The sequence below is a fragment of the Panthera onca genome, chromosome D1, assembly GCF_046562875.1.
Source record: "Panthera onca isolate mPanOnc1 chromosome D1, mPanOnc1 haplotype 2, whole genome shotgun sequence".
NCBI lineage: Eukaryota > Metazoa > Chordata > Mammalia > Carnivora > Felidae > Panthera > Panthera onca.
In genome coordinates this window covers 68,621,802-68,644,126 of record NC_138348.1, presented here as the reverse complement: position 1 = coordinate 68,644,126, position 22,325 = coordinate 68,621,802, and the positions used below count along the sequence as shown (strand labels likewise).

The window sequence follows — 22,325 nt, the reverse complement described above, 5'->3', positions numbered from 1 at the left end:
CCCCCAGTGCTCATCCCAAGTGCCCTCCTTAGGTGCCCATCACCCATTTTCCCCTCTCCCCCATCCACCCTCAGTTTGTTCCTCTGTGTTTAAGAGTCTAAAGAGTGCCTTCTTAAGCAGAAAGGTGTCTTAAACCTTCACTGAAGTCTTCATTGCCCTAAAGGGTAACAAAAAGATGCATAAGCTTTTGTATTTTAATGTTTGGAGAGAATCATCTTGTTTTCCATGATAGGCTAGTGGCTGATTTTTTTATTGTGTTACAAGAATACTTGAATGCAACTAGATAAATCTATACTTAGTGTGCACCTTAGAAAAATGCAGCCCACCAATTGTTGAGAGATGGGGAGAGACTTCAGGTGTTGGTATTAGACTTTTGAGCATAATGACTTTCTGACATCCATCACGTTACTCATTTGGGGCTTTCAGTGCTAAGGCTTTTCTGTCATTTTGGGAAGATACCAATAGAGAATCATTAAATTAGTTTAGAATTAAAGCCAGAGTTTACCTTCAACTTGATCATTGCAACAGATCTTACTACATGCACATTGTGGTGTTCTCTTCTGGTCCTTGTTTTTAATAGCTATAACCATAATTTAGACAAACTATTATATTTAGCTTTTTTATATCATGTCACACCATAAGCATTTCCATGTTCTGTGTTTGTTTTTTTTTTGTATTTATTATCTTTAGTGACAATTTAATGGATCATATATTCCATAATTTTCTTAACTTTCCCTTTCCTAGAAATTTAGCTTTCTGATTATTCACTGTTACAGCAGCATCACATTGGATGACTTTATTTGTAGTGTTTAAGTTTTAAAAGTTATTCCCAGAAGTTACCTGAAATATGATGTCTCAGTCAACAGACATGACTCAGTTTTCTGATTTATTGTAACCAGTGTATGGAGTCAATAGGAATGTTTATATATACTAACTTTAGCATAACTTGAAGCATTTTTTTATCTTAACTATGATAACAGTTTTCTGCTTTTATTGGGATTGTGTTTACTTAAGATCATGATTATTTACTGTGAAGAATTTCAGGCTTATATATCATTTTTCACCTTTTTTAAAGAAAATGTAGTTTATCCTTTAAAAAGAAAAAGCCACGAGTATAACCAATTAGAATGCCAGATAAAGAGGAAGACTATTAGTCATGGCTTTCCAGGACTATGAATAAGGTGATAATACTAGACACAAAACTTTGATAAAAGTAAGGAAACAGAAAGTTGACAGCGGTTCCTTACAGTTGACTAATAAGAGGAGAAAGATAGTATTTCATTGTGGTTTTTAGATAAACTCATGTTTATTTCCCTTAAACAGCTAAGACAAATTCGATACTCTTCTTATTGGCAGGTTTAGTAGTCTGTGAGAGAGTATGCATAGGATTTTACTCTGTTGTGGTGATGAGAATACCATAGGGCAAGGAGGAGAGTGATCTGTCCTGCCCCTGCTAGGGGACATTTGTTGCAAATGATGGGGTTGCTATTGGCATCTGTAGGTAGAGAGGCCAGGAATGCTTTTAAACATTACAATGCACAGGATGGGTTTCCCACAACAATGAATTATCACAGGTTATGAAAATCATGGGGTCTAATACTGTCTTAGGATATTTTAACACCTTTTTGAAACCAGTTGTTTTAGGATAAGTGATGAAACATCAGTATTTGATTTATAAATTGTTTTTCAAAATCCTGGCTTGGTAGTTGGGGTGAACGCAGATGAAACAAGATTGAATTAGAGGAGTGCTGGTGTATATCCTAATTGATAGTAACCCTCTGCATGTATTAAAAAAAAAAATGAAATCTTAAGGGGAAGTGAAATTGAAAGGAATTAGCTCTATTTTAGAGGTTGTATGTAAAGGGAAGTTAAGGTTGTGTTCTGTGGTAAGAACTTTGGAGAGAATTTTGACAGTATTTTGAGAAGATGAACTTTTGCATACATGCTGACCCAAAAATTCAAGCCTAAGTTTATATCATGAGAAACTTTTGTATGTTTGCACATGGAGACCAAGTACAAAGATGTCCATGAAACATGGTTAATAATAGTGAAATTGGAAAGAACTGGATAAGAAATGGATACGTAATGATATACTGGCCTTTGAAATGCTAGAACATCATTTAAAATGAATTAACTGGTTCTACGTATATTAATTAAATACTTTTTCTTGGGAAAAAGTTGTTAAAAAGCACTTTGGAAAAGAATACAGTATGATTTTTCTGTAAATTTAAAATAGAAAAAATTATGTACAGTTTATAGGATATATATATAGAAAAATTATAAAAATGTGTGTGGGAATGATATAAACCTACTTTAGAAAATTATTGCCTTTGAAGAGGGAAGGAAATGAGATTGAAGGTGTGTGTCTTCAATAGAGTTTTTAATGTTTTGTTTCTCTAAGAAAATCTGAAGTAAATATGGCAGTGTGTTTAATCTGGACAGTGGGTAAGGGAGGATATCTGTAATACTGTTTTCTTGTATGATTATAATTTTGTTTTTAAAAAGGTCATAAAAATTTGGGTCACTAGGTAGCTGTATAAAGATTCCACTTGAGTGTGACTAGCTGTAGCCCTAATATGCTGCAGTAAAGCCAAAATTACTGGTTCTAGGTTAAAAGTTCCTACTTCCTTTTAGACGCTGATACTGAAGCCATGGGTATTAGGCTTTAATCAATTCCTGTATGCTAGTGAAAAATATGGATTATGTTTCTAGGTTTAGTAACTAGTTAACAGGACTGAGAATGAGAAATTTAAGCTAGATAAGCTTAATGGAATGTATTAAACACAACCACCCCCCACATTCTCAAATTAGACTTTGTTAGATGGCATTATCTTAATTTGACATAATTGTTTGTTTGTTTTCCAGCGTTTTATTCAGTATTTGGCTTCAAGAAACACATTGTTTAACTTAAGCAATTTTTTGGATAAAAGTGGATTGCAAGGTAAAGACACCTTACTCATTATAGAAAATCAACCCTGTATGATGATTACTGTAGAGTTGAACTCTGTCTTTTAGAACATGTGTTGTGGAGGAACTTCATATTTCAGTAAAAGGTGTAGGGGAAGAAAAAACTGTGTTTTAATGTGAAGATTAAGATTGATTTCAGTGTTTGACACTTAGAACTCTAGGAAATAAAATAGGGTAGAGCTTTCAGAGCATGGACTCGAATTAAACTGCCTTGTTTCAGTACCATCTCTACCACTTACCAGCTGCATGAACTTGAGCAAGTTACTTCACCTCTCTGCATCTGTAAAGTCAGGAATAATGGTAGCACCTACCCTGTAGGGTTGTCATGAGGCTTAACCTAGTTAATAATTATAAAGTGCTTACAGTAGTGTCTGGTACACAGGAATCACCATCCATGTAAGTATGAGCTTTCATTGTTATTGTTACCATTTTATGCTTTATTCCAAGAAATTTAGTTGTGAATATCATACATTTTAGTAGCAAAAGTAAGTATGGTGTATTGTTCAGATGAATTGCTCATTGATACTCAGACCTGTTATTTATTTTGCTTTTAATTCAGTAACTTGAGATTGCTACATTGGTACTCCATGCACATTCTGTCTTACTGGGATCTGTCATACTTAGTTCCTGAACTAGGTCTTTAACATTATACAATGCCAGCTCTAGGAATAACATCACAAAGAACATACTAACTGATTTGGGAATATTCAATAGTAGGGCTCAATCTGGGAAATGTTTTTGGAGAAGGGAGATTTTTCTGCTGGGCTTTGAAAGCTAGATGAGAACATGGGTTGGCTTAAGCAAAAGTACACATGAAAGAGCATGGGATATTTAAGATTTATAGAGCAAATCAATATGAATAGAATGTATGGATGATAATATTGGAGAAAAGGTAGTGGCAGATAGCCCTCTAGAGCTGTTTGGGGCCAAAATCAGACACAGAAAATTTTGATAGAGTTGGGATTTTATAATGCAGTGAGAAACCATCATGTTTTTGAGTAGAGGGAGAAGGGGAGAAGGACTGTGTGAGAGTGCCATACCTAAGTACAAGTTTGATTACAGTGATAAAGTCTTGAAGACATTGAGACTGTTCTGGTCATTTTTTGGTCATCTAGTAGAACGTTTTCGTCATCTAGTAGAAAGTTAATGACCTGAATTGTGGCTTTTGTGGAGGTAACATCAGTGGAATTTAGTGGCTAACATTGTTTGGGTTGGGAGCTGTCCGGTTCAATACTTGTTCACTTTTGGAAGATGAAAGTATTAATTAGAATGAATCAAATACCCTATCTTCCAGAGATTTGGGAAGGCCAGTAATCTGTATATAGAACTGTTGTAAGATTGATTTTATTTTGACAAAGATGTAGTGCTCCAAGTAGTTAAAAAAAAAATTAAGCAGTGGAATCACTTTTTCAAATAAAACCTTAAATAGCAACCAGAAATATATAACAGATAAAACTGGAGCTGATCTGTTTTCCGGGATGTGGAAGAAATGCTACTTGCTTATCTTTTTATTTCTGTTTATTTCAACTTTAAGAGTCAGTGGACAATAATTTGCAAACCACTACTCTAAAACAGAGTATATGCATATATGCAAATGGAGTTTTTGGTGTCTTATTAGCTACTGATTTTCCACTTAAGATGGAAATTAAGCATTTCTGGTAATAATATTTTAGGATTTTTATTCCTTTTATGTAGAGAACATTTTTTAGGCCTTTTGCTTAAAGCTCATTCTGAAGAGATTATAAAGATAAAACAAACAGTAATTAAAAGTATGTAATTCAGTGGTTTTGGCAGTTCTGGTTGCTCATATAATTTGCTGGGTGGAGTCTGGTATATTTCATTATATTTTATAATATATATACTGGGTATATATATAAATACAAATAAGCTTCTAGTCTAGTGCATTAGACATTATGTACATCATATAGCTAGGAACTGTACATGAAGTAAGAATAATGTGGAAACACAGAGTTCAGGGAAAGTGTCAGAGACTGAAGGATGGTAGGTATTTCTCCCAGCAGGAGGATTGAATAAAGTTGATGAGAGGGAACAATATAAACTAAAGAGCTGAGGAATGTGAGTATGTAACACCTTATAAAATACAGTAGTACTTATGAGCATACATGAGGGTGATAATGTTTTTTTCTATTTTGTTCATTTTTCTCCAGTGGCACTTAGTAGGGCTCAAGAAATATGTGCTGAATAAATGAATTGGTAATGATGTTAAATTCAGTTATTTGACATTTTTGTTGTTATTGTTTTGTCTTTTTAAAGTAGTAGAGATCATCAAATAAAGTGAAATTTGTTGGTGAAGATGAGCTAAAATAAGATGGACCTGGTTCGTAATTAGCAGCAAAAATTTGTAAACTTACCTAAGCCAGGCAGTAACTAAAATAAAAGTTGTTATTTTAATAACATTGATTAAGTTTTATGTTGCTGAAGTTTTCAAATCTCATGATTATGATGAAAGAAAATCTTCAAGTTTTACTGAAAACATCATATAGTTCTTTCTTATTATGCCTTAAACTTAGGTATTGCCATTTCTCTCGTCATACTATATAGTAATTTTTGTACTTTTTATAAGGTTGGCACACATAAGTTTGGTTTTTCCAAATAATATATAACTGAAGATTTCTTAAGTATGAAAATTATAAAATTGCTTACTGATTTGAAGAGAGGGGCTTATGGTTCCATAGGATGTTCAGTTTGAGTTATGAAGTTATCAAGAAGTATTTAAGAGAACATGGTTTTCCAATTCCTATAGGAATGTTGATCAGAAGTATAATAAAAATATTATGTTAGTGAAATTTTAAAGGGGAAGATTTTTCAAAACCACCTATGACATACCTGACTTAAAACATGTGAAGTGTTAGAGTTTTTAATGTGATGCTATTCATTATTAGTCACTTAATTTACATCACTAGATTGAGTTGGGATAGCAAGATATTATGGCCTTTGGATGAAATGAGTTGGTTTTCTAAGCAAAGTGGGATTTTAATAATTTGTGAAAACATTTTCTATTTTTTTTCTTACAGGATATGACATGTCTACATTTATTAGGCGGTATAGTAGATATCTTAATGAAAAAGCAGTTTCATACAGACAAGTTGCATTTGATTTCACAAAAGTGAAAAGAGGGTGAGTTAAGCTTTCCCTTTTTTTTGATATCTAATGGATTCAAATATTTTAAAATGTGAACCATAGAAATTAATAGATTATGAATTATGATTTCAGGCCAGTTTAAAATAAGAATTTTATTTTTTATTTGAAGTATATCATATGCTTTGTGCTAGGATTTTTAAAAGCTCTTTCAAACTTTGTAATAGCTTTATTGAGATACAATTCACAAAACATAAAATTCACCCTTTTAAAGTGTATAATTAAGTGGGTTTTCATATATTTACAAAGTTGTGTGCAGCATAAGTATCCCAGAATATTTTATCATTCCTATGAGAAACCTCATACCCATTAGCAATCACTTCCCATTTCCCCCTTTCTCCAGACCCTGACGACTACAAATATACTTTCTGATTCTATGGATTTGCTTATTCTGAATATTTTAGATAAATGAAATCATATGTTATATGGCCTTTTGAGTTTGGCTTTTCTCACCTAGTAAAATATATTCAAGTTGTACCATCCTTGTTCTAATGTGGATCACTACCTGATATAGCCTGGTATACAGATTTTTCTTAGGATATATGAGAAGACCTTGGATAAAGCCACTAAAGACATTCTTAAGGGGCACTGGTAACCCTTGTAGGTCTGAAAGACTGCCCTAAGGGGAATCTGGCTTCTGCAGAAATATTTTTGTGAATGCCTTTCTGAATTTCCCTGCTTCCATCTAAACAATTAATGTTTCTTTAAATTGTTCTTTTAAGGGGCCACCTGGGTGGCTCAGTTGGTTGAGTATGCAACTCCTGATTTCACTGGAGGTCATGATCCCAGGGGGGGTCATTGGATTGAGCCCCATATCAGGCTCCATGCCAAGCACCTGTCCCCCACTTGCACATGCTCTCTCTCTAAAAGGATGAATGAATGAATGAATGAATGAATGAATGAATGAGTAGGTCTCTTGAAATGTTAAATTACTAGACTGCAATGGAAAATTTAATACAAAAATAGAAGTAACCCCTTAGTTAATTTAAGCATTTTAAAAATTGAACCTAAATGTTCTGTGTCACTATTCCAAAGTAATCAGGAGGTGATTAGTTTGGAACTTACCAAAACTAAATTCCACAGATTTTGTTTCATATATTTAAATACTCTGTCATTTGTGAGATGATAATAGAGGAGTTCATCTTAGAAGTCTGGTTCTTAATTCCAGTATTCTGTCCAGTGAACCATTTTCCACTTGGGCTTATATTAACACTTCAGTGTAAAGTGTGTTCAGTAAAGCTAATCTTTGAAGGACTAGTTTTGTGATTGAGGGGAGTTGTTGCATTTCCTTCTTTCTTTTTTTTTTTTAAGTTTATTTTGAAAGAGAGAGCAGGGGAGGAGCAGAGAGAGAGGGAGAGAGAAAATCCCAAGCAGGCTCTGTGCTGTCAGCATGGAGCCCAGCATGGGGCTTGAACCCTTGAACTTTGAGATCACAACCTGAGCCAAATCAAGAGTGGGACACTTAGCCAACTGAGCCACTAGGTTCCCCTGCATTTCTGTATTTAACAGAGCTGAGAACACCCCTTGATAATGCACAATATATTTAATATTGACGTAGAGGAAATTACTCTTAGAGGATAGGGAAAGTGAATCAAGGAGCCATAATTGAGTGAACCAAGAAGCACAAAATTGATACATACACACAGATACGTGTATGTGTGTATATGTGTGTGTGTGTGTGTGTGTGTGTGTGTGTGTGTGTGTGTATGTGTATATACACACATATATATCATTGTATTAAAGAAAAAATATAGGACATGGGATGTAAGTTGAGAATGTGGCAGCACTTAAAATTTATTATATCGTGGCTAGAACCTCAGTGAACTGTTTCAGTTTTGGAGAGGAGTTTTGTAGTAAATAGTAAAGTTGTATTTATTAGGGTAATAATTTTTTATGTTTACAAAACTAATACACTTTAAAAACTGAGGCAGCATAGCAACCTATGTTGTAACTTGTAGGAAATTTGTAAGAAATGTTAACATTTTAGTGTATGTAACCCGCTTTCTGTGTGTAAATAGAAATAAATATATGTAGGAAGACCCATAGAAAATCACACGACAATTGAATTACATTATTTGAAGACTGCTTTCCTTCTCTCTTGTGTATTTTAGATATTTTCAGTTTGTACTCAGATCTCATTCTTTTGGATGGCTATGGGATTCTCTTCTAGATGTACATTTGATTTACTCTCAGTTTTTATCTTATAAAAGCAGTGCATCTTTCTGACCATCCTTTTATATATTTGTATATATATATTTTTTAATTTATTTTGAGAGAAAGAATGCATGCATATGGTGGAGAGGCAGAGAGAGAGTGGGAGAGAGAGAATCCCAAGCAGGCTTCACACTGTCAGCATGGACCCCAGTGAGGGGCTTAAATGCATGAACTTTGAGATCATGACCTGAGCCAAAATCAAGAGTTGGATGCTGAACTGACTGAGCCACCCAGGCTCCCCAGAGGAAACCTTATTTCTGCTGTTAGATTTTACATAGCACTGTCACTTCCACAAGGTCAACATAGCATTACTCACATTTGTATCTTCAGGACTTTGTACAGTCTAAACTACTATATTAGGTGATTAACAGTTCTTGAAAAAAGAACTAATTCAGTTTGTAAATAGTTTATTAAATGGCTTTATGAAAAATGAATCCAATAAGTTGCCTATGGATTTATCTTTCCAGTTGATTGTTAAACATCAGTCCCTATATTTTCTTTTTGTTTAACATTCCATTTTTTCATAGTATTAAGTTGAATTATCTTGAAATCTAAATTGGTTTGGTTCAAAGTATCAAGATACTGTTACGTAACAAGCAAAACAGAGAATAATCCAGTTATTTTCTGTAAATAAGGACATGGATAGTCAGCCTTTAATCTCTTGCTTTTATATTTGAGAAGCAAGTGTCTGAATTGAATTAAAATGTATTTAAGAAGTCATAAAACTTGTGTTCTTCTTGGAATATGAATTGTCATGTATTTGGTGCAAATCATGTTGAAGCATTTGGGTTTGTGAATTGAGTTTTGAAGTCTGATAAAAGTATTTGGTAACTGTTAAGATTTATCTTAATTGAGAAATTTGAAGTTCTTTGGAAAGAAATGTTGTGGAGGCTAGTGACAGAGGGGAATCAAAATTGTCCCCATGGCTTCTGGTGTAAGTCACTGGGGAGATGGGCACCTTTCACTGGGAAGATTTTAGATTGGGGTAGTGTTGGGCATAATGGCAAAAAATTAAAGATTTAGTTTTGGAAATACCAGTTTTGTCATGCCTGTGATTTATACAAGGTGAGGTATCAAGTAGACAATTGGACATACTAACTTGGAACTTAAAAGTTTTCGTTTAGGAGTATAAGTACATTATTGGCATCTTGGTGGTTTCTGTCTTGAAAATAACAGATCATCTTGGGGGTAAGTACAGAATGAGAAGAGAGAGCCCAGGAACACTTGAGGTATACAATATTTATTTTAGAGGATGAACAGAGGATGAGGAGCCAAGAAAAGAAACTGAAAAAGTGATAGTGAAGAAAATACTGTGAGAAGTCTAGTCAGATAAGGTTAGACAAGTACCCATTGGAGAAGCAACATAGAATTTCTACATGACCTAAAATAGAGCTGTTTAACTGGAGTGGTAGGAGAGGGGCCGATTTTGAGATGAACTGAATAATGAATGAAAAATGAGCATGGAACTCTTTTTGAGAAGTGTATTTGACTTTGTGAGATAAACGGTAGGTGAATGGGCATATGGGTTTAGTGGAGTGTGTATGTTTAAAGAATGGTGATAATAGAGACTTTGCCGGCATGTTCATGGGAATGGTCTAGTTTAAAAGAAGAGGTTAATGAGCTGCACTGTCCAATATGGTAGCTATTTGCCAATGTGGCTAGTTAAATTTAAATTGATTAAAGTGAAATAAAATACAAAATTCATTTCTTCAATTGGATCAGCCATATTTTGGATACTCAATAGCTGCATGTGGCTAGTGGCTACCGTATTGAATCGTGCACATATTGAATATTTACACCATTGCAGATAGTTGGACAGTGCTGTGTTAGAGAAAAAGAAGACAACCAAAGGACTGTGACAGAGTGGGATCCAGAGGACCTCTGTGAATGGTATTTATATTTCATAGAAAGAGAGATTTCCACCATTGAATTGGACCAGACCAGATAGATGTAGTTTTGTTGGCGAGTTGACTAGACAACCTCTTTTTGTCATCTTCTGTTTTTGAATGAAATATTTGGGAGTTATGAGCTGAGAGTTTGTGTGTGGGTGTGGGGAGGCAGGGAAGAAAGGGTGGGAGAATCAGATTTCAAAGTACTTGGAGGAATTTACTGAAGAAGGCTAAGAGGATTGCTGGCAGTGCCGAGTGCCCATTTGAGGTTGATGATAATGAAATTTAGAGTTTTACCAGTTTGCTCTGTTGTGTGGTTTTCTTTACCAGCACTTAGCTGCTTAGCCAGGATTATGAATTTACCAAGTGACTGCAAGGGAAGAAGAGAGGTATAAGAGAGTTGAGTGTATTTGGAAGGTAATTATCACAATAATGATCTGTGGAATTCTAAGCTAGATGAAGGAAGTAAAAATGTGAAGGATAGTGGTAGAAGTTGAAACATTCAAGTTTATGATGAAATCAAATAGTTTTGCCTTGGTGGTACTTGACCAAGGCAGCTGGGAGGTTATTGTCATAGGATAAGATGTATAAATTTTATCTTTTTTCATATTGGTGGTGGGGTAGGGGTAATGTGGTTTCTGGGGACAGTGAGGTCATGATCTGACCATAGGAATAGGATCTTTAGTCAAGGAACTTTGAGATTAAAATTTTGCATTGGTTGTCCATGTAGATGTTGAAATCAACCAAGAAAAATTGAGCCAGTATTCAGGTCTTCTGTGGTAAAGAGGAAATGACCAGCAGGTCAAAAATAACTTCAGCAAGGAGAGGAGGGAGACTAAAAGGAGACTGATCAAATTAGAGTGAGGTGTATGAGAACGAAAAAATGGTTGTGAAGAGCAAGTGGTGTCCTTATGCCAAACTGCATTAGCTAGTACCAACCAGTGGAGTATAGTACTTGGAGGGGAAACAGGCATCCATGGGTTAACACTTCTTATTGGAGAGAAATGTTGGACTAAGGCTGATAATGGTTGCCTACCTAAGGCAGTCCAGTGTTTGTTCTTTAAACGTGATTTTGTCTTGCAAAACACTATTGTTGATTTTCATAGCTTAATTGTTTTTCTGGTATCTGGGGTTATGATTGAAGGGGTAGTGGCTCAGAGTAGAGTGGCTATTTATAAGTAAGTAGGTCATTTGTAAATTAGGGAAAGCCTACACACTTTTAAGAAGTGATGGTTACTCTCACAAAGGGTTATTAACAGCACTCTTTTAGAGTCTATTACATCTGGATTTACATAATGACCCTGCCACCCAGTAGTTCTCTGACTTTAGACAGTCATATAATCTCACTGATCATAGAACTTGATCATCTACAAAATGGGAGAAGTCTATCTATATAATTTTTGTAAGGATTTGAAAAACATACATCAAGCCCTTAGTATGGAGCCTGATGGTCACTGTGTACTTTAGCCCCAGGTACCTCTTATCTAGTGTTTTTGGTACCACTGTTGTAAAATTCTTTATATTGGTACTGTTAATATTTCTTGTATCTATTTTTAGAAATACCTAAAGCAAAATTTATTTATTATTATTTTTTAAATTTTAAAAAATGTTTTATTTTATTTTTGAGAGAGAGAGAGAGAGAGAGTGTGGGCAGGGGAAGGGCAGAAAGAGAGGGAGACACAGAATCTGAAGCAGGTTCCATGCTCTGAGCTGTTAGCACAGAGCCCGAGACAGGGGCTAGAACCCATGAGCCGTGAGATCATGACCTGAGTCGAAGTCAGGTGATCAACCGACTGAGCTACACAGGCGCCCCAAAGCAATAATATTTAAAGAAATCTATTTTGGGACTTTTAACAGAATACTTTATTAAAAAACATTCGTCTTAAGTATCACATATTTTAATGGCTGGATTAAAAATGATTTGGTAAAATTGGACTTTATTTTGTAATAAAACAATTTTAGTTATAATATTCTGGCTTACAAGTCTTGCTGTTTGAGTCATGAATAAAATACCTTAAATAAAGCAGTGCTTACCAAGACTTGAGTTTAGTTGCTGGCTCATCATGTCCTGTTTAGTGATTTGAGGCAAATGATTTCTTTTTTTCCAATTAAAAAAATTGTAGAACTGCCCTTTACATATGAGTAGTGTGAGGATCAGATGGTTTCCTCATGTGAAAAATACGCAATAAACCTGACTCTAATGTATGCTTTTATGTCTCATATTTTTACACCTTTTTTATTTTTTTTTTTAAGCTCCTCAATGTTGGACATAACAGTGTTTCCTGTTTTTGTTTTTCCTGTATGTCTTTTGCTGGAGGTTTCAGGTTCAATAATGACTTAAAAACATGTGATGTTTCATAGCAACTTGTTCTTTCTTTAAATAGGGAACCAAATGAGAGCTTAAAATATAGATTTAATAACAAATTCAGTTTGTTCTTTTTTTTTCTAAAATAGGGCTGATGGTGTGATGAGAACAATGAACACAGAAAAACTACTTAAAACTGTACCAATTATTCAAAATCAGATGGATGCCCTTCTTGATTTTAATGTAAGTTGAATACACAAATGACTTTATAAAAATTTAAGATTTAAAAAATATGTATTATTAGAATTGGTCAGAGTCTTTATTCTCAAGTTTCCATCGACCCTAGTTTTTTCATACTAATATCTTGTTTGGCTAAGGATTTTCTATAAACGTGGTCCCAAATCGGATCACTTGGTATTTATATGATTTTTAAAGATTTACTCTAATTTCTTTGGTAGTGTTTCTCTAGCTCTAGAATTATAGGGTATACCAAGCTAAAGAAAGTGAGGGAGAGATGAAGCGATTGATCTGAAAATGTATTTTGATAAAGGTTTTTAGATTTTAAAAATGTGTAAAGATTTTCTTTATGAATAAACCACTTAATATTTCACTTTTCTCTATATCGTAGAACTCAGAATATGACAGTTAACAAATACAGTGAAGTTCAAATACACTTACAACAGCTTGTTATATATATAGTTGTTGTCAAAGAGCAATGTGTTCCTTGGAATTTTTGTTTTAATGATCATTTTTTAAACTAGGTTGCCAGCTTTGTCGTTTGTTAATATGTTATTGTTAATATGTTAACATGTAATTTGTTAACATATTATTAATATGTTAAGTGTTAGCATTTTCAAGTTTGTTCTTTTTGGAGGCATCTATCTTTAGATATTTTATTTTAGAGCTTATAAGTGCAAGTTAGTGAATGAAACTGACAATTTCATGATGAAATAGATTTTTTTCTTTTATTTCTGCTATTAATTGGTAGTCTTTAACTTCCTGAGGGCAGGGACCAGGTCTGCTTTTTCTCTACTGTGTCTCCATTGTCAAGGCATATGTGGCACATAGAGTGTATGTTCAGGAAACATTCAGTGAATGAATTCTGTAGATGCTTCCATCTAGGACAGATTGTATCAAACTATGGCCTGCTGCCTGTTTTTGTATGGCTTGTGAGCTAAGAATGATTTTTATATTTTTTTTTATGGTTGGAACAATAAAAAAATATTTTTGACAGGTGAAAATTACTTGGAATTTCAATTCAGTTTCTACAATAGTATTGTTAGACTACAGCGGGGCTCACTGGTATTGTCTATGGATGCTTTTTTGATGTAATAACCAGATTTGAGTTGTTGTGATGGAGACTATCAGGCCTGCAGAGTTTAAAGTACTCAGATTCAGGCCCTTTACAAAAAACAGTTGTGGATCCCTAGTGTGGAGGATGTAGGGGATTAATGTAACTATTATGCTTCATTTTGGTTTTTATTAGAGGATTCAACCATGAAACTTTTTTCACTTAGTATTTTGTGAATGCTTTATAAAATTATGTGTTTTCATGGTCTGTGTTGTCCTTCACTGTATGTAACAATCTTCCTATTGACAGAGATTTAGAATTTTTCTGATTTTTTTCAATACAGAAAATGAATGGGAAAAAAACATGAGGGATACACTAAATACTGTGTGTGTTAATGTGTGTATCTACATACTTATAAACCTGATTCCATAAGTTTAATGCCTAGAAAAAGAATTTGGTGGATCAAAGAACATAAACTTAAAAAATTTTTTTTTTATTTTTTATTTTTTAAAATTTACATCCAAATGAGTTAGCAGATAGTGCAACAATGATTTCAGGAGTAGATTCCTTAATGCCCCTTACCCATTTAGACCATCCCTCCTCCCACAAGCCCTTCAGTAACCCTCAGTTTGTTCTCCATATTTATGAGTCTCTTCTGTTTGTCCCCCTCCCTGTTTTTACATTATTTTTGTTTCCCTTCCCTTATGTTCATCTTTTTTGGTCTTCAAGTCCTCATATGAGTGAAGTCAGATGATTTTTATCTTTCTCTGACTAATTTCACTTAGAATAATACCTTCCAGTTCCATCCAGGTAGTTTCAAATGGCAAGATTTCATTCTTTTTGATTGCCGAGTAATACTCCATTGTATATATATACCACATCTTCTTTATCCATTCATCCGTCGATGGTCATTTGGGCTCTTTCCATACTTTGGCTATTGTCGATAGTGCTGCTATAAACATGGGGGTGCATGTGTCCCTTCGAAACAGCACACCTGTATCCCGTGGATAAATGCCTAGTAGTGCAATTGCTGGGTATTAGGGGAGTTCTACTTTTAGTTTTTTGAGGAACCTCCATACTGTTTTCCAGAATGGCTGCACCAGCTTGTATTCCCATAAACATTAAAATTTTTAATAAATATTGCTAACTTACATTACAGAAGGCTTAAACCTAGTCACTTGTCAACAGGTACCTCTTTTTCTTCATCCTTGTTGGCATTGAATAATAGCTTGGTTTTGATTATTTTGGTATCTACCAATCTGGTGCTCAAGAAAGGATAGTTTAGTGATTTAATTGATTATTATATTTTAATTTACTTGATAATTGAAGGTCTTCTCACATGTTACTAACTGTATATTGTGAATTGTTTGTCATTTGCTTTATTATTAGGATTCTCTACAGTGGAAGTCAACCTTGTTAGATATTTTGCATGTATTGACCAATGTGTTGTTTACCATTTAACTTGTGCTTATGTTTTTCTATACCAAAAAATGAATTTTCATGTAGTAGTTATTTGTATAATCTAAAAAATAACTTAAAGTTCATTGGTTTATCTTCTTGATTTCATTTCTTGAGATAAAACTAAAGGTTTTCCTGTATTCTTGATAGATAAATAGGTGCTGGCTTTTTGTTACAGCATATTTAGTAATAATACTATTGATTCTTTATGTGTAAGGTACTGTCCTAAGCTCCTTACGATCAGTGTATCATTTAATTCTCCCAGATAACCATATGAAATAGACATATCATAACCATTTTGAAGGTAAGTTTGTTTATAATAGTCGAAAAAGGTATATTTAAAAAAAAATACATTTCTTCTACCTAGCTTAGCTTTGTGCCTTGGTGATTGCCTAGGAATTTCGAGAGAGGGGATTTTTTTCTTTATGACTTACTTCTGAATTACATTGAATGTTACAGAATTTTTGTTTGTGGCTTTTACATAAATCTGAGCTCTTAGGCACATTTTTGCACTATTTGGATGTAACTCTGAAAGAAATAAATGTATTTTTCTCTAATACACCTAAATATTTGCATTTACTGTATTTTAATTTGAAGGAAGTCACTGTCATTTAAAAGATTAAGATTAGTTCATCTTTTTTTCTAATTTTTCCCTAGGTTAATAGCAATGAACTTACAAATGGGGTAATAAATGCTGCCTTCATGCTCCTGTTCAAAGATGCCATTAGACTGTTTGCAGCATACAATGAAGGAATTATTAACCTGTTGGGTAAATATTGTTGTAGCTGAATACATTTTATTTTTTTTATCTTGTGTCATATGGATAAATATTGTTGTCTGAGTTGTTACTTTGAGCTGCCTAACCACTCCTTGGGCTATTCATTGATTGTAACAATTTATTTGGAGAAAAGATTTTATTTCTAGTTACGCGTGCTAAGAGATTAAATACTTATTTTTACAACTAGAATGTTCAGCTGGATGAACTTGTTTTGTAGATATATCTTTATGTTTTTTTATGTCAGTTTTATTATTTTTAGAGATATAAAGATCCCTTTAAAATTAAGTTAAAGTTATTTTCTCTCCCAGAAGAATCTTACTTCCTCACAATTTACTTCGTCACAATTTTGTAATTATAAAATTGATAGATTTTTTCTAGGCCTAATTTTAAAATTGATAATTATTTTAAATGGATTAAAAATTTATTTTTTAAGATGCCTTTTACTTTTGAGGCATTTTAGGAATGTGTGTATTCCTAGTTATTTAATTTTGCCTAGAAATGATCTTTTTTTCCTGTGGGATTTGGATGGAGTAGATGAGTAACAGTCTGTAAAGAGTGCCTAAGTATCGGTCTCAGATGTCCACAGTGTGTTCACTCCAATGTGCTTGTTTTCCCTCCCCTCCTCACTTAAAAAAATTATTTAAATTTGCTGTTTATAGGCTTATTCACAAACTTATTTAGGGATGCTTTACTCTGTGAAGATAGGGAAATTGGGATTATTTTTTTCACAAAAAAATGGGAGGTTTCTACATAATTTTGGGAGTCAGTCACCCTACAATTACTTATAAATTAAGCTCTTTATTGCTGTTCATATAATAAGTTTAAATAAGCTTTCCAGGTGACATTTGGACATGGTAAAGTTGCCATCTTTATTAATATGTTAATATATTATTAGTAAGAATATTTGGAAGAAGAATATTTGGAAGTAGTATATGTTAATACATTATTAGTAAGAATATTTGAAAGTAAGAATATTTGGAATGGAAAAAAGTATAATGTGTTAATAAAAATTATAGAAATATTATAGAACAAACTAGTAATATGAGTGAAGTCAAATGATTTTTCTGTTTTTAATATAGCATCTCTGTATTAATTCAATTTAAATATCTCAGCTAATTTAACACTGACATTTTTCCTGTAGGGTGAGTTTGTTCTCTGAGACACCTATATGATCTCTTTGGAGCTATTACTTGTTTTCACTTTTGAATTTTCTCTTTTGATGTGAATAAAAGTATTTTTACATTTACCTTTGGCAGAAAAATATTTTGATATGAAAAAGAACCAATGCAAAGAAGGTCTGGACATCTATAAGAAGTTCCTGACTAGGATGACAAGAATCTCAGAGTTTCTCAAAGTTGCAGAGGTAAACTGTCCTTAAGTTAACTAGGTCTTTTAACTTGCTTTTTTTGTCTTTAAGTATAGATTTTAGAGAAATAAGTCATTATCCAAATGAAAGTCACATCTTAAATATAATAAATAAAGTATATATTCAGTCATATCCATATACTATATTGAATTCTTTGTTATGTTATGAATGTGATATGGTATTGACTAAGATATATCTTACATACTTAATTCAATATTGAATATTGAAACGTAATCCATTTTTAAATTGTTTATTTCTCGCTAAAATAAGGAAGGTGGCACACAGTGGTGCAATAGAATTTTGTGTTTGGCATTAGCCATATATTTTAGCATATTTATCTTATTATATGGTAGAGAATTTTCAGTGTGAGTACAAGTCTCTTTCTTCCACTGAGATTTGCAGCTAGAATCACATGGTCCACAATGTTTCATTACCCCACAGAAGTGAATTTAGTGTATTTATTGTTTGTCATTGATTATGAACACCATGAATGTAGGTTGTAGAACAGTCTAATTTTATAAATCTGTTTAAATAATTTTCTGAAATGATCATAGAAGGCACTATCTTGCTTGCACAGAGGCAACTCTCAAAGTTTTTTTGTTTTCCCTTCCTGTACCTTAGGATAATTCTGGAAGATGACTATCATTTATCAATTATATCAAAGTAGTTAATCTGGAACTTGCAAGTTGGTGATTCTAGCTCTATTACCATAGTGATATTTCATTCTCTAGCAGATGAAATAAAACAGCATCATAAGACCTTTTGAAAAAAAGAGCTTTATGTTAGCTATCTTATGAAATCTACTGAAGTTTATATTGGATTTAAAGTATCCCTCAAGAGATCAATGTATTTTTTCCATTTTTTTAGGGTTAGTCATATACTAAAACAAGAAAAAGGTAGTGTTTACACTGTGTTTTCAGTAAATTCTTTAAATGTTTTAGTTTGCTGACTTTTCCCTTTGGCCTCTTATGTTCTTTGCGTTTGATAGTTATAGTTACTGACTTAAGTTTTAAGCCTTTATTTACCTTCTGGTAAATTCTGGTCTGAGATGAAATAGACCATTTACTCTGTGTGATCTGAGGAATAAAATATTCTTTCATGAGGCTGTCTTTGTCTTTGGGTTGCAGTTTCATTATGAGACCTTAGTCCTTTGAGTAAAGGTACAAGTAACCTTTTCAAATGTGTTTGGAGGGGACTCATGTATATCAGTTAGTGATAAGCTATTAAGATCTTAGTATGGATTATTCTGTCAAATTTTCTGATACCATTCTGGGAGTTGCCCTCGAACTGTGGAAAGGAAGAGAGGATGATTAGAAAATGAAACATAACCACAGGAAGGGAAAAAAGTTTTTTAATTTGGTCACGAGAAAAATATGAATGGTTTTTATCATTTTTGCTGGAAATTGCCTAATGCCCGAACATTAAGAAAGTGTATTAGAATTGGTTTGTGTAGATAGTTATATTCTGGTTGGAAGATCACTTGGCATTTGTATAAAACCTGGTCTACTTGCATGAACATGGGTTTTAAAAACTGTTATCTGTGGTGATTGCCAGGAAAAGCATACTTTATGTAGAAAGACAAAGTCCTTATCCTCAAATTTGTTCCTTAACTTCTTTTTTATGCCCCAGGAAACTTGTTCATGGTCAGCCTTTCTCTTTCTTGCTGTAGTCTTTTTGTCATATGACACATAAAAGTGATGGATTTTTTTAGATTGTGACAAGGTAGCTTAAGTATTAGGTGCTCAGAAGATGTGGATACTCTTAATTGGATTTCCAACTCTGGTTCTTCTCCTTTTACAACTTTTAGAACCATGTAAATAACATCTAAGCCCATGGAAATAGTGAATGATCCCTCTGGAGATTAAATAGTCTTCTGATTTTAAAGAAGTCAATCTAGAATATTGTTCGTGGTACTAGCCATAATGTCATTTTCTAAATTTTTATTTTTTATTATAATTTTGTTAAGTACAATGCTGCTTCTTTTTACAGCAAGTTGGAATTGACAGAGGTGATATACCAGACCTTTCACAGGTAAGTGTATGGTTATAATATCATTTCACTGTCTGCTATATGTATTGCTAGGTGTGAACGGTACAAAGATGAATAATATGCAGTTACTACTGTTAAGGGATTGGTGTGATTTTTCATGACAGATTCGAACATATATTGCTGACTTCTAACATTATGATCTCATTTCTTATGTTGGTGGAGCTAGCCATTACTATACCATTCCTTTAGTTGATTTCCTTTAATGTGTACAGTTCAAATGCCTTTTTTTTTTTTTTTTAACTTTTAAAAAATGTTTATTTTTGAGAGAGAGACAGAGCGGGAGAGGGGCAAAGAGAGGGGGAGACACAGAATCTGAAGCAGGCTCCAGGCTACACTCTGTCAGCACAGAGCCAGACGCGGGGCTTGAACCACAAGCCATAACATCATGACCTGAGCCAAAGTCGGATGCTTAACTGACTGAGCCACCCAGGCACCCCATCAAATGCCTGGTTTTAATTAAGGATTCTGTAGCATAGTACTTAATATCTAGACTTTCAAGTCATATATACCAAAGACCCTTTGTTGGCTCCTGCTGTGTATCAGACAAGTGATCTTGGGCAAGTTACTTAATTCTCACTGTCTCAGGTTGTTTATTTGTAAAATGAAGATAATACTAGTGTCTTTGGGAGTCTTAGCAGACATTATGTTGGGATTGGGAAGTGGTATACATGTGTTCTCTGTTCAACATAGAAGTTAATATTATAATCTAATATTTTTGGCTTTAATTGGTTTTCTACTGTATCTTTCTTATACTAAGGTTTTGCATGTAGAGGGAAAACACTGAATGAAGGAAATTGTTGAAGTCATAATTGGTAGAGAGATTTAGATGCCTACAATCCAGTAACTCTTTATCTCAAATCCTAAAGAATATTTGGGGCAAGTAAATGCTCCTGATGCATTTGTTTCACTTAAAGATAGGGGACAATTCCTTTTCAACTGACTGAAAACGTTTCCTTTTGAAAGTAACTAGCTTTTCATATTAAGTTGAGATTTGATATATAGTCTTTAAAGGCCAGTCTTTCTTTTTATTTATTTATTTATTTATTTATTTATTTTTTTATTTATTTTTGGGACAGAGAGAGACAGAGCATAAACGGGGGAGGGGCAGAGAGAGAGAGGGAGACACAGAATCGGAAACAGGCTCCAGGCTCCGAGCCATCAGCCCAGAGCCCGACGCGGGGCTCGAACTCAATGACCGTGAGATCGTGACCTGGCTGAAGTCGGATGCTTAACCGACTGCGCCACCCAGGCGCCCCAGTCTTTCTTTTTAAAACAAAATTGAGTGAAGTATCCATTTCAGTGAAGCTTGATAATTAACATTTGTGTTACCAGCATACCATTCAGTATTTAAATCAGTTCTATCACCGCAATTCTCATGGCCCCTTCTGGTCCTTCCCTAGTCCCCAACACAAATTACTGATGTGATTTCTAATAGCATAATTTTATTAGATCTTAAATGTGATATAAATGGAATCACGCAAGTATTTATTCTTATATCTGGCTTCTTTTGCTCATCATAGTGTTTTGAGCTTTGTCCTTATTATTGAATGTATTGCTCATATTCATTCTTCTTTATTGCTGAATAGTATTCCATTGTGTGACTTTTACCCCAATTTTGTTTGTCCATTTTCCAAATGATGGACTTTTGGATTATTTGTAATTTTTTACTGTTGTAAATTAAGCTACTTAAAACATTCTTCAACAAATCTTTTCTTGTAGAGATAGTTTTTTATGTCCCTTGGATAAATAATTAGGAGTGGAATTGGGTAGTTAAGCTAGATGTATATTTAACTTCATAAAAAAAAAAAAATCAGATCATTTTTTAAGATGAACTTTGACCAGCATCATATGAGAGTTCCAGTTGTTTCATATCTTCACCAACATATGATGTTGCTAATCTATTTAATGTTAGCCATTCTAGTGGTTAAGAAATTTTATCTCATCGTGATTTTAATTTGCATTTTCTTGATGCTGGTCTGTAGTTTCATTTATCAATAACTATTCAAAAATAATCTTTGCACACTTTGATTTACTCAAGTACTTACTAAAATACCAGAAACATTCCCAACGATATGTCTAGCTTTTAAGAGTATGTTTTTATTTAAAATTCAAATAAGTTAATATATTTAATGAAAGTACTTGCAAGAACTCTTTAATGTTTCGTGTTTACATAGTCTCAATTTTTTTTTGATTATGTTTATTAATACCCCTTACTAGGTCATGCTTATGTAATAAAAATAAGAGCATAATAAAAACAAAACTCCACTGTTAATTCATGAGGAATATACCTATTTATTTTTTTCCTCTCATATGTTAGGTGATACTTAATTTGTTTTGACCAATGGTCTCTTTATCCTGAAAATCTTAATATTTGTACAATTTTAGGCCCCCAGCAGTCTACTTGATGCTTTGGAACAACATTTAGCTTCCTTGGAAGGAAAGAAAATCAAAGATTCTACAGCTGCAAGCAGGTATATTACTGTTCCTAGGGCAAAGAGCAGGTTTTTATGTTCCTGAGAGAGTTGATGAATCTACCTTTTAAATGTCAAGGCATTTAACTTTGCCTTATCTTGATTTAATCATATATTAGAATGAACTTAATGATATCTACCTGGTAGGGCTGCTACCAAGGATTAGATGGGTTAATACATGTAAATTCTTGGAATAGTTCCTGATCTTCAATAGAAGTCAGCATCTCTCTGTCTCTCTCTCTCTTTTTAAATGTTTATTTATTTATTTTGAGAGAGAGAGAGCAAGAGAGCATGCAAGGGAGGTACACAGAGAGGGAGACAGAATCCCAAGCAGACTCCACGTTGTCAGCGCAGACACAGGGCTCAATCTCAAAAATC

The 22,325-nt window shown here is 33.6% G+C and overlaps 1 protein-coding gene across 14 annotated transcripts in view; it reads left to right on the top strand.

The window, feature by feature from the left end:
• The window catches only part of PICALM (phosphatidylinositol binding clathrin assembly protein), a 100,693-nt gene that overhangs the window by 34,030 nt on the left and 44,338 nt on the right, over positions 1-22,325 (top strand). For all 14 annotated transcript variants that reach the window (XM_060605433.3, XM_060605428.3, XM_060605429.3 and 11 more), the window contains exons 3-9: positions 2,866-2,941; positions 6,003-6,105; positions 12,684-12,777; positions 15,941-16,052; positions 17,318-17,424; positions 19,417-19,458; positions 21,862-21,947. In XM_060605433.3, coding sequence (XP_060461416.3) covers positions 2,866-2,941; positions 6,003-6,105; positions 12,684-12,777; positions 15,941-16,052; positions 17,318-17,424; positions 19,417-19,458; positions 21,862-21,947 — 620 coding nt within the window. The remainder of the gene's footprint in view (positions 1-2,865; positions 2,942-6,002; positions 6,106-12,683; positions 12,778-15,940; positions 16,053-17,317; positions 17,425-19,416; positions 19,459-21,861; positions 21,948-22,325) is intronic.